The sequence below is a fragment of the Mizuhopecten yessoensis genome, unplaced genomic scaffold (genome assembly GCF_002113885.1).
Source record: "Mizuhopecten yessoensis strain PY_sf001 unplaced genomic scaffold, ASM211388v2 scaffold11059, whole genome shotgun sequence".
Classification (NCBI taxonomy): Eukaryota; Metazoa; Mollusca; class Bivalvia; order Pectinida; family Pectinidae; genus Mizuhopecten; species Mizuhopecten yessoensis.
Genome location: NW_018408858.1, coordinates 1,359,126 through 1,373,048, shown reverse-complemented (window position 1 = coordinate 1,373,048; position 13,923 = coordinate 1,359,126). Strand labels below are relative to the sequence as shown.

The window sequence follows — 13,923 nt, the reverse complement described above, 5'->3', positions numbered from 1 at the left end:
GGTAGGGATAAACGAATAAAAGGTAGTAACCCTAGTAAAAATGACAGCAATCGGACCACATTCGGCTGTTTCCATGAAATAACCTTGGAGGTAAGCGGAAAACATATTCGGACTACAATTTTGTTTTATTCACATTACGTCCCATTACTTCGAAATCTGTCGTTAATGTGGTCAAATCGAGCAGTGTCCACACGCTTACCTTTTCGAGGAAACGGCGAAGTGATCTGATTGAAATCACAGGAGCATAGTTTAAACCTCTAATTCGCAACCATTATATCCACAATCAGCCATTAGTGAAGAATCTTTTAGATTTTTTTCTAATGAAACTTTTATGTTTCATATTTAACTGTCTATACATTTGTACGTAGAAGCAGGAAACAGAAAGATAATAACGGTTGAATGTTGAACACTGCCTTTTGTCTTTAGTGTTAGCGGCTGCAATCCTACCAAGAGTTGTCGTTACTGTGTATGTTCGTGTAAGGAACGATAACTCTGGGTAGACTTTTAGTGGTTGCAGTCACATCCCCTTTGACATTCGTTACTTTTTGTCGGGGGATAACTCTGGATAATGTTACAATTCTCACAGTGGGATGTATACATAGAATTGTAAAAGGTTAAACACGTGTTGCTAAAGTCACCCTACAAAATAAAGATAAAAACTGATTTTAAAAGATCTTCCCACGTGATTTATATTCTATACCATTTAAAACATTAACTTTGAAAATCGATTACTCTTGGCTTACAACAAATTTATGGCCTTTTGTATTTGGAAAAAGTAAGCTGAAACAACCGGTCGAGAATTTTTTAGTCTTGTACATAATTAGATACTTGCTGTAAACTAAATGAACTTGTAAATAGTAAAATTATATCATTTCAACTATCCAATGACAATTTTACAGACTTATTGTTTAAACGTCGGAGACGACAACTAAAACACACGGTTTGTCACGGAAGATGACGTCAGATGGGTTTAGTTTGATAATGCGCGGACTTGGGCCATGAGGACCAGGTTATGTTTACAGGGTGCCAGCTTGTTTCTGAGTGACAAGTTACATTTTATAGCGTGGATTTGTAAGGAAACCAAACCCATGGACGACATGATCCTCAGATCCGGTTACACCCTAATCAATTTGGAAACTAAAAAAGTTGTAAAATCCGAGTCATAATCAACATCAACAGTCGGGGGCACGAGCTGGCGAGTAATTGAAATGGTGGCTTGTTCAATGGTCAGATGATGTTCAAGTACTAAAACGCGGCGTTATTACGACCCTGGTCAGTCTGTAACCCTCACGTGACCTTGCCGTATCGCACCGAAATAACCTGTACAATAACACTGTAAATACCTCCGATAAACTACATTCCCGGCCAGACTGACCATTCCTGTTTTACGAGTCAAATTCTCCTTGAAAGTAATTAAGACAAAGTATAACAATCTCTGCAATTCTTTCTCTGTACGTGGCTCACTGGTGCCGAGAAAAGATGGAAGGGAGCGCACGTGAGAGTAGCGTCGCTCGCGTGCGGGCAAAGTGACAGACGAGCAAGGTTTGCTGACGTCTGCTAACACAACAAACACGTCGATTCTGTCAGCACCTCCTGTTAAACAACATGTCAACAAAGCTGACAAGCCAATGAAAAACACAGTAATACACACCAGCGTTTGTTTTGTAATCTAAATTCAAAGGTACACTGTATTGCTTTGGGGTCTTGTACAGCATAATAACAAGGGTTCTTATAACAATATAAATGAAGCTTCTTATTAAATTATAGCACAAAACGTTACACGTGCATGTCATAACGCTTTTCACGTGCAATGGAGAGGGGGAAGATTACTGGTATGAACAATATTTAAATGACAATAAAGCGAAAAGGGCAACACGTACTAGAACAACCAGTAGAAGGCGATATTTAAATAAGCGATATGATCAGGAACAAACAGGAGAAGGCGATATTTAAGAGGCAATACAACCAGGAACAATCAGTCGAAGGCGATATCTAAGAAGGTAATATGACCAGAAACATACAGGCGAAGGCGTTACTTAAGAAAGCAATACGTACAGGAACATAGAAAGTGATACGAACATAAAGAAAATAGGAAGTGATGTGCATGGAATATGGCGATGCTTAGAGGAACACAGAAGGGGGTATATGGAAGGTTTTACACATGGAAGAGGGTGTTTCGAGAAGTTACAAACGGGAGAGTTTGTTACATGGACGGAGAACAGAACAGAACGTGAAGCCGGAAACAAACACAGGTGATGGTGATCATTGCAAGAAGGCAAGATCTAAGGGCTGAGGAAAATCATGGGATATATCTGTGTGACGGAGAGAGAGAAAACGACAGATACGAAAAACTGTTCTTTGTTCTTATCTTGAAATACATACAAGAGAAACAACACCTGCTAAGCTGGTCTTGACACTAGAATGTCTCTATTGTAAGTGTTTACAATTAAACAGTGCGAAGATCGGTACTGAAGAAAGAACCTTCCGAATACTTTTATGTTGCATAATTTAAGAAATGGTATCGATGATTTTGTTAAGATTGTTTGTGGCCAACATTAAGATTAAAGTAGCTCATGTCCGATTATTGTTTTACTGAATATTAGGGGAGATAACCCCACCCAGTATGTCCGTTTGCGTCCTGCTGGGGTTGTATGTAATCCAGCCAGGTGATATGACCCTATGCTACATTATAAACCTTAATGTGACTATTGTTCATTGCTGTTTATTTAATGCCGTTATTTAATTTGCCGTAAGATCAAAATTCACCATATATCAATATTATTTCTATATTAACATGTACATTTGTATAAATATCAACATCAATGTTCAAGCGTTTCTCCTAAAACGTTATTCTGGAAACAGCGACCTTTCTGAGATATTACAACCATACAGCAAATCTATGACGTCACATGGGAAGGATCTGGGAGGAGCCTTACATTGACGATAATCGACTTTCGATCATTCCTGGGGATGTATACCTGCTGTTTGAATTAATTGGCACATTTCATTTCTCATTGTAGAACTGTTGAGGTTGCACCTGACACGGTTGATTGCGGAGGTGTTCGCATGAACATTTCTGATTACCGGTCATCGATCACCATCCAAGTGACGTCTGGACGAGTTCTACCGTCCAATCTCACTATGTAACATACAGCACGCTATATGCCCACAACGTCCGAATCAACACTTATCTATATTTGGTGTGAAGACAATCATTAGGTTATCTTTGTCTAAACAGTAAATAATGCATGATTGTGCGCGTGTAATGAAGCGTGCACGGTGAGTGCAGAGACAATTAAACCGGCGCTTGTTACCTCATGATAGTCTCCCAGGGATGGGTCTGCACGTAATTCCACCACATCCAACATTTAAAACACCTTCCAGTTTGCCCGACGGCCTGGCAGTGTTACCGAGTACGGCAAACGGCTAGGAGAAAGGTGTGTGGTCCCGGATCGAAAAAAATGAAATTTTGGCCACTGGTACATTTTATGAGTTATATTGTATACTAAAAAAACTATCTGACACATGAAATTTACACAGAAGCTGAATAAAGTATAGATTAAAGAAAGTCACATTCTCTATTGTAGACGTGCATTTGCACGTGCAAGGCTTTGACAAGCAGAACAAGACAATTCTTAGTTGGAGATGCGCCACCACTGCCCCGATAACGGCCACTAATGAACCATGAATACCCGAATCACTGGTGTCAATATCACACAAACTAAAGGGCTAATCTACTGGTTCCCTATCTGAGGGCTCCTGCATGCCAGGGACTTGTTTGACGAGAGGGGGATAGAGGGGATGACGGGGGTCGTGCTGTGATTCAATCAACGTGTAACCGACCCAGCGTCGACACGTGCCCGTATCTGCCTCAATTACACAGCTTAGCGATCGGGAGAAAGTGTTAAAAATGGAACGGTTCTATACGTAGACGGTGTCGTATAATTTTCATTTTAAAACCTTATCTATGTATTTTTAAAAAAAATCATTTTTTGAAGTTTTAAACGTGTCTAGTATTGAAAGGAAAAACATCACCGGCTTTAAGTGGTACGTATATAATATAGCATCTTAAGTTGTAAAGTTTGTCAAAGCGAACGAAGCACAGATGATAAACGGTCAGAGTATCGGTGGAAAAGTCGTGCTGGAGTCCATAACACTTAGACAGAGGCTTATAGAGTATTTACGGTTATCTACAAAACATCACACATGTCTCAAATACCCCAGAATGCGGAAATCTTCGATAAGCGTCGTCAACCATTAACATAGCCACAGAAAATAGAGGTTCGTTAAGCTAAATAAACTCTCGTAACGACAGACGCAAAAGAGTTCTATTCTAATGGATTTCCGCAGTGATTAGTGTTTCACGAACTTTCAGGAATTCGACTACAAAGCACTGCTTACATTTTCATACATGCATTTGGGTGATTGTAATCACACATATTTGAAAACTGCAGGCTTGTGTTGTGTATCTAATGAAAACATACTCACTAAATAGTGTAACAAAAACGATCAGTGCTGCCGGTCCGGATCCAACGCACCGGGCACGGATCCGGATATTAGTTGTAGATCCAGCCATTGCCATATCATTATCACTCCGAAGTTTGTTTAGAAAGTGTCATAATTCCTGTACGTATGTGTTGTAATTCCAAGCAGTTTGTAAATCCACACACTAGAGAGCGTCACCAGCAGTCTACTGCGGGACCGATTCCCGTTGCGCGAGATTACACCGGTACGTACCCTATCACAGCCGGGACAGCCAATCAACAGCGTCGGGTCTGCTGTAGTGCGGGGACGGCCTCCTCACCCTGGACAGTGAGGGTCAATTATAACTAGACCCTCGGCGAATTATCCTCCCTATCGACCACGCCTTTCCGACAGTTTGATAGTCGGACACCTTGGCTTACTGACACGTTTATGTGACGACTAATATAAACTGTATTAACACACTGTCACGTGGGTTACTAAGGTACGCGCAGTGTTGCCAGGTGGTATGTACCACAGGTATCCTATCAGTGGACAGAACACGTAAATTTAAACTATCTACGTGTAATTGTCATTTTGTGTGATATGTAAGTGGGTTGAGATGTTACCAGGGTTACGTACATATCGATTGAAAGAAAACAACAGTTGTAAACAACCTGTCTACATGTAGTTTATTTAAGGGAAGTTGTTTTATAAATCGTCTAAAATAGTTACAAGTGAACACTTTAAGTGATTACGTTTTTAACCAGAATGAAATTAAGGTAAGGAGTTCCACCACTTTTCTTTTACGTACAGGCCTTGTTGTTCTTGTTATATTTATTTCATTTCCCTGATAGTCACACAGAAACAAAAAAAGACTGCATGCCTTTTCAGTTTGAAATGATCTCCAGCTATATATGTTCACTATCATAGAAATATATTATGACCAGTATAATCTGGAGGTCTATGGATCGAATTCCCCTGGAGGAAATATTTTCATGAAAAAGGTAAACGTTATAAAATATTGCATTCGTATATTGGTTATAGTAAAAAAAATGAAACTCTTCTTCGTTGGAGATACCAAAAAATGTGCCGGGACTCTTTTCTTTAATGCATTTTTGCATATTAAGACTTAGCCCGCAGGTTGTAGAGATCATTGATTTTCAAAAGGGAAGGTAACGCACCCCAACCCACCCTTTTTCCCCTTCGTTGTTTATGCCCAAGAATGTGGAGATATTTCCTCTATAAAATTCTATTACAACGAAGTCAAATCACTTCATAGTTCTGAGAACAACTCTAGAAACCATGCTGGCATTTAACCCAAAACAATTTGTATTAAGACAATAAAACAAGAATGTCTTTGACATTTAAACTCAGGACCCGTCATTTTGATAATAGAAACATGCTGTCTGTGACATTTAAGTTCACGATCGATTGATTAAGATTAAGATAGGTATTAGAATCTTGCTATCTTTGGAAATAATTATCAGGCTTTTTCCGCTAATACAATAGAACAACAGGAATAATCGACCCCCTATCACCGAGGCAATAGATCCTAGAAATTTTGACATTTATAAATAACCACTCGGCTGTGAAACCTGTCTGTGATAAGACTGACTTAGCGTATAGATAAATGCATTACCTGGTACAACATATGAGTTGTGAATGATGTAGCATAGGAGTTTTGCATGATGTAACATAGGCGTTTGGTGTGATGTAACACAAGATTTATGTATGATGTAACACATGAGTTGTGTATGATGTAACACAGGAGTTGTGTATGATGTAACACAGGAGTTATGTATGATGTAACACATGAGTTGTTTATGTCGTAACAAGAGTTTTGTATGGTGTAACACATGAGTTGTGTATGTCGTAACAAGAGTTATGTATGATGTATTACCGGAGTTGTGTATGATGTAACACAGGAGTTGTTTATGTCGTAACAGGAGTTTTGTATGGTGTAACACATGAGTTGTGTATGTCGTAACAAGAGTTATGTATGATGTATTACCTGAGTTGTGTATGATGTAACACAGGAGCTGTGTATGATGTAACACAGGAGTTATGTATGATGTAACACATGAGTTGTTTATGTCGTAACAAGAGTTATGTATGATGTATTACCGGAGTCGTGTATGATGTAACACAGGAGTTGTTTATGTCGTAACAAGAGCTATGTATGATGTATTACCGGAGTTGTGTATGATGTAACAAAGGAGTTGTTTATGTCGTAACAGGAGTTTAGTATGGTGTAACACATGAGTTGTGTATGTCGTAACAAGAGTTGTGTATGGTGTAACACAGGAGTTGTGTATGATGTATCACATGAGTTGTGTATGGTGTAACACAGGCGTTGTGTATGATGTAACATGAGTTGGGTATGGTGTAACACAGGAGTTGTGTATTTTGTAACAGGAGTTTTGTATGGTGTAACACAGGAGTTGTGTATTTCGTAACAGTAGGTTTGTATGGTGTAACACAGGAGTTGTGTATGATGTAACGTGAGTTGTGTATTTCGTAACAGGAGTTTTGTATGGTGTAACACATGAGTTGTTTATGTCGTAACAAGAGTTATGTATGATGTATTACCTGAGTTGTGTATGATGTAACACAGGAGCTGTGTATGATGTAACACAGGAGTTATGTATGATGTAACATGAGTTGTGTATTTCTTAACAGGAGTTTTGTATTGTGTAACACATGAGTTGTGTATGATGTAACACAGGAGTTGTGTATGGTGTAACACAGGAGTTGTGTATTTCGTAACAGGAGTTTTGTATGGTGTAACACAGGAGTTGTGTATGATGTAACGTGAGTTGTGTATTTCGTAACAGGAGTTTTGTATGATGTAACACAGGAGTTGTGTATGATGTAACATGAGTTGTATATGATGTAACACAGGAGTTGTGTATGATGTAACATGAGTTGTCTATGTCGTAACAGGAGTTTTGTATGGTGTAACACATGAGTTATGTATGTCGTAACAGGAGCTATTTATGATGTATTACCGGAGTTGTGTATGATGTAACACAGGAGTTGTGTATTAGAGGTTGCATTTCACTAGCCGGGTCTTTGATGATGTACCAAATGAGTTGAGAACAAGACGGTCTGTCACAGAAGTTGTTAATAAAGATAAGTTAATGAGGATTGTCGGTTGTCTATTCACCGTTAATCTAACCTGTAGTCTACGGTGTAATAACTCTGCTGTGGCTGATAGACAGCGTGGATGTGATTGTCCCACGTTCTCTCTCTTTCTCTCTCTCAGTCTATCTGCTGTGGCGGATAGACAGCGGGGAGATGACTGTCCCACGTTCTCTCTCTCTCAGTCTATCTGCTGTGGCCGATAGACAGCGTGGAGGTGATTGTCCCACGGTCTCTCTCTCTCAGTCTATCTGCTGTGGCGGATAGACAGCGGGGAGATGACTGTCCCACGTTCTCTCTCTCTCAGTCTATGTGCTGTGGCTGATAGACAGCGTGGAGGTGATTGTTCCACGTTCTCTCTCTCTCAGTCTATCTGCTGTGGCTGATAGACAGCGTGGAGATGATTGTCCCACGTTCTCTCTCTCTCTTTCTCAGTCTATCTGCTGTGGCTGATAGACAGCGAGGAGATGATTGTCCCACGTCCTCTCTTTCTCAGTCTATCTGCTGTGGCTGATAGACAGCGAGAGGAGATGATTGTCCCACGTTCTCTCTCTCTCAGTCTATCTGCTGTGGCTGATAGACATCTTGGAGGTGACTGTCCCACGTTCTCTCTCTCTCTCAGTCTATCTGCTGTGGCGGATAGACAGCGTGGAGGTGATTGTCCCACATTCTCTCTCTCTCTCTCTCTCAGTTTATCTGCTGTGGCTGATAGACAGCGTGGAGGTGATTGTCCCACGTTCTCTCTCTCGTAGTCTATCTGCTGTGGCTGATAGACAGCGTGGATGTGATTGTCCCACGTTCTCTCTCTCTCTCTCTCTCTCAGTCTATCTGCTGTGGCTGATAGCTATAGACAGCGTGGAGGTGACTGTCCCACGTTCTCTCTCTCAGTCTATCTGCTGTGGCTGATAGACAGCGTGGATGTGATTGTCCCACGTTCTCTCTCTCTCTCTCTCTCTCAGTCTATCTGCTGTGGCTGATAGACAGCGTGGAGGTGATTGTCCGTCGTTCTCTCTCTTTCAGTCTATCTAGCTATGGTTTTTTTTCTTTTACTGATTACCACAACGAACTCCTGGGAAATCTACAATTGTATTATCAATATTAAGACAACTGATGTTGCATTCTTTAAAGAACCAAACACCCAACCGTGTTATAGGGAACACATCTTTGATCATGACAGAATGACTTTCTGTGTTAAAGAAACGGGGGATTCAAACTAGTTGTTCTTAGGTTAAAAATAAAAGTTTGTGTGAAAAAACATTTTTTTCCGGATTAGCAGTATTCGAGTACTTGAAGTTGCACTGTATGCTATTATCGTTGTATCACTTAATCTAACACTACTATAACATATTTTGGCACTGTGCTACTTCCACTGTGGTCAATAGAAAGTGCTGTTTTTAATTTCCATATGGTGTTAACTAATTGTTTTTATTAAACAGATGAACGGGTCCATTTGCACACGGCGTAAATACGACAAATTGTGTCACTCAGCATCATGTTCCCCGATCAGTGGTCCCAGCTAATGTGTATCGTAATGCTATTTGTCTTATCTTACCCCATCAACACAACATTAAGCAATTAATACCGACCCCAGGGAGTCTCGGGGTCAGACAGGAGTCATATAACTTGGGGTAGGTGTGTAACCAGGATAAACCTTGCGGATAACGATATTGTTTTGTAGCTTAACAATTTCATATTAACATACATACGAATACATTAATTAAAAAAATAATTATAACCTGAATATTACGAATTTCACGTAGTGGTTGCTACACTAGCCAATTCAGATCTAATAAACCAGCGACAAATTATCTGACATCCTAATCTCTGATATAAGCCAAATGAATTTCTCGTTGGGAATTATCTCCGTCAAAGATGATAAATGGATTTTACTAGTTTTACATGGAAGATAAGAGATGGGTGGATGCACATGGGTAGTCCGGTAATTACCCCTTTCCTTTTCCACGTAGATACAGTGTTATCTCGCGACATTTAACAGAAGACCCATCACTTACTAGAGCATGTACCATATGTAGGTTAGATTGGAAAAGACCTTCTCAGTCCCAGATGTCCGATTATGTACACATTCCATGCCAGTCCAGTTCGTTTAAGTTCCTATCCCGGACTATCATCAACTGTACACATGACTTAATGATAGACTAATTAAAATTTGATATAAAGCATCAATTTACCAACAGAACTGAGAATTACTCGAAATGTGAGAAACACGGTATTTTTTCGACACGTTTATTCCCTCGCGGCATTTGAATCATACAATGCACACTGAAGGCTGGATTGTTTCTCGATTGTTCAACAATGCAGTTTCTACAAAACACATGTACGAATTTGGTGTCCGATACGAACAGCTTAAAGATATGGTGGCCTGGAGTTCCCCTATAACGATAACTGTACCAAGTGTAGCCATTTCGGTTATCAATCTCGAGTTTGGCGACAGGTTCAGACACTTTGCATGTCAACAACCCGTTCTTTTTATATCAAAACAGCATATCTAACGTTATCTTATGTTTGACATGTCTCACAAAGATTACTGATCTCTAGCTTCCCCGCGAATAACAACGGTATCAAGAACGAGATGAAGATCCGAAACGCTATCGAAACTTATTTCCCGTGAAACGGCAAGTTCAAGAAATTGATTTGTTATGCTTCTTCATATGTTGTTACATTTGTAGCTATGCTATAGGTACACTGCTAGTCCGGACTAAAATCCACATACATGAAAACTGCTATTTATCTTTATAAAAAGAATTTTTATTGTTTTGATTTATGATGAAGAAATGCATTCAGCGTACAAGGACACCACCACTCGCTAGTTGGTGTAATTGAGTGGACTAGGGTTAATCATTCTTGTTTTGGCGAAGTTATACAATGTATGTAGCACTACCAGTTCTGTTTGAGCAGAAATCTTTCAATTTTATTGTAGAGCTACATTGTATCGTAGTAGTACAAACGGCTAATACAATTATAGTATTCATGGCTTATACAAACATTAACAAGAGGCCCTGGTCACCTGAGTTATATCATAGGTACTGGTAGCTTTATTTTATTGTTTAGGTGTGATGTGGAAATCAGCATGTAAACTAGATGAAAAACAATACTTGTCATGTCATCAAAGGATAAGAATTTGAAAATATTGGTAAATGTTCCCTTTGGGGCCCCGCCCTAGCCCCTGGGGATGGGGCAGGAATCCCAATTTTACATCGTAATACCCTCATTCACCAAAGATAAGTCTGACTAAGTTTGAGTAATTTTCTGCTGAAAATGGATAAAATATACCCAAAAGTGTTATTTCCCTATATAAACTATAGTAAACTCTCCCCCTCCCCAAGGGAGAACGGATAGCTCGGGGGTCCTGAAATTTACAATTTAACTAAAGCCCCTGATGATCTTTCATTTTATGCACTGAAATTGAATGTAGTACCTCGGAGTCTGGAGCAGAAGATTTTTGAAATATTGATTAATTTTCCCTTTGGGGCCCCTCCCTGGCCCATGGGGATGGGGCAGGAATCCCAATTTTACAATTGTGTAGCCTCATCTACCAAGGATAATTCTGACCAAGTTTGAAAAACATCCATCCACTGGTTCTTGAGAAGATTACGCACGACCCACGACCCACGACGGCGGACGAAAAGCAAAGCTCAGGTGACCTAACAAGGCAAATACAATGATAAGCATGGCTAATTCAACATATACAATGCTAATGCAATACAATACACATGGCTAATTCAATATTGCACGAAGTCAAAAACAACAGTTATCCAGGCTTACTTAACGAAACACAGTGATACACAAATGTACAAAATGAAACACAATGCTACATAATGAAACACGATGCTACACAACGAAACACAATGCTACACAACGAAACACAATGCTACATAATGAAACACAATGCTACATAATGAAACAAAATGCTACATAATGAAACACAATGCTACACAATGAAACACGATGCTACATAATGAAAAACAATGCTACATAATGAAACACAATGCCATACAATGAAACACAATGCCACATAATGAAACACAATGCTATACAATGAGACACGATGCTACATAATGAAACACAATGATACATAATGAAACACAATGCTACATAATCAAACACAATGCTATACAATGAAACACGATGCTACATAATGAAACACAATGCTATACAATGAAACACAATGCTACATAATGAAACACGATACTACACAATGCTACATAATGAAACACAATGCTATACAATGAAACACAATGCCACATAATGAAACACAATGCTAATAATGAAACACGATGCTACACGATGCTACACGATGCTACATAATGAAACACAATGCTATACAATGAAACACAATGCTACATAATGAAACACGATGCTACACAATGCTAAATAATGAAACACAATGCTATACAATGAAACACAATGAAACACGATGCTACACAATGCTACACAATGCTACATAATGAAACACGATGCTACACAATGAAACACAATGCTACATAATGAAACGCAATGCTACATAATGAAACACAATGCTTCATAATGAAACACAATGTTACATAATGAAACACAATGCTACATAATGAAACACGATGCTACACAATGAAACACAATGCTACACAATGAAACACAATGCTACATAATGAAACACAATGCTACATAATGAAACACAATGCTACATAATGAAACACAATGCTACATAATGAAACACAATGCTACATAATGAAACACAATGCTACATAATGAAACACAATGCTACATAATGAAACACAATGCTACATAATGAAACACAATGCTACATAATGAAACACAATGCTACATAATGAAACACAATGCTACATAATGAAACACAATGCTACATAATGAAACACAATGCTACACAATGAAACACAATGCTACATAATGAAACACAATGCTACATAATGAAACACAATGCTACACAATGAAACACAATGCTACATAATGAAACACAATGCTACATAATGAAACACAATGCTACACAATGAAACACAATGCTACATAATGAAACACAATGCTACATAATGAAACACAATGCTACATAATGAAACACAATGCTACATAATGAAACACAATGCTACATAATGAAACACAATGCTACATAATGAAACACAATGCTACATAATGAAACACAATGCTACATAATGAAACACAATGCTACATAATGAAACACAATGCTACATAATGAAACACAATGCTACATAATGAAACACAATGCTACATAATGAAACACAATGCTACATAATGAAACACAATGCTACACAATGAAACACAATGCTACATAATGAAACACAATGCTACATAATGAAACACAATGCTACATAATGAAACACAATGCTACATAATGAAACACAATGCTACACAATGCTACATAAAGAAACACAATGCTATACAATGAAACACAACGCCACATAATGAAACACAATGCTATATAATGAAACACAATGAAACACAATGCTACATAATGAAACACAATGCTACATAATGCTATATAGTTAAACACAATGCTATATAGTTAAACACAATGCTATATAACGAAACACAATGCTACATAATGAAACAAAATGCTACATAATGAAACACAATGCTACATAATGAAATACAATGCTACATAATGAAACACAATGCTATATAGTTAAACACAATGCTACATAATGAAACACAATGCTATATAGTTAAACACGATGCTACATAATGAAATACAATGCTACATAATGAAACACAATGCTATATAGTTAAACTCAATGCTACATAATGAAACGCAATGCTACATAGTTAAACACGATGCTACATAGTTAAACACAATGCTACATAGTTAAACACAATGTTATATAGTTAAACACGATGCTACATAGTCAAACACAATGCTACATAATGAAACACAATGCTATATAACGAAACACAATGCTCCATAATGCTATATAGTTAAACACAATGCTATATAGTTAAACACAATGCTACATAGTCAAACACAATGTTATACAATGAAACACAATGCTACATAATGAAACACAATGCTACATAATGCTATATAGTTAAACACAATGCTATTTAGCGAAACACAATGCTATATAGTTAAACACAATGCTATAAAGTTAAACACAATGCTACATAGTTAAACACAATGTTATACAATGAAACAAAATGCTATATAATGAAACACAATGCTATATAGTTAAACACAATGCTATATAGTTAAACGCAATGCTATATAACGAAACACAATGTTACATAATGAAACACAATGCTCCATAATGAAACACAATGCTACATAATGAAACACAATGCTACATAATG

At 38.2% G+C, this 13,923-nt stretch overlaps 1 protein-coding gene across 1 annotated transcript in view; it reads right to left on the bottom strand.

The window, feature by feature from the left end:
* LOC110465186 overlaps positions 1-4,698 on the bottom strand; it is a 35,032-nt gene extending 30,334 nt beyond the window's left edge. Inside the window, exon 1 of the mRNA XM_021520844.1 lies at positions 4,489-4,698. Coding sequence (XP_021376519.1) covers positions 4,489-4,582 — 94 coding nt within the window. The 5' untranslated portion in view covers positions 4,583-4,698. The remainder of the gene's footprint in view (positions 1-4,488) is intronic.
* Positions 4,699-13,923: the final 9,225 nt, after the last annotated feature.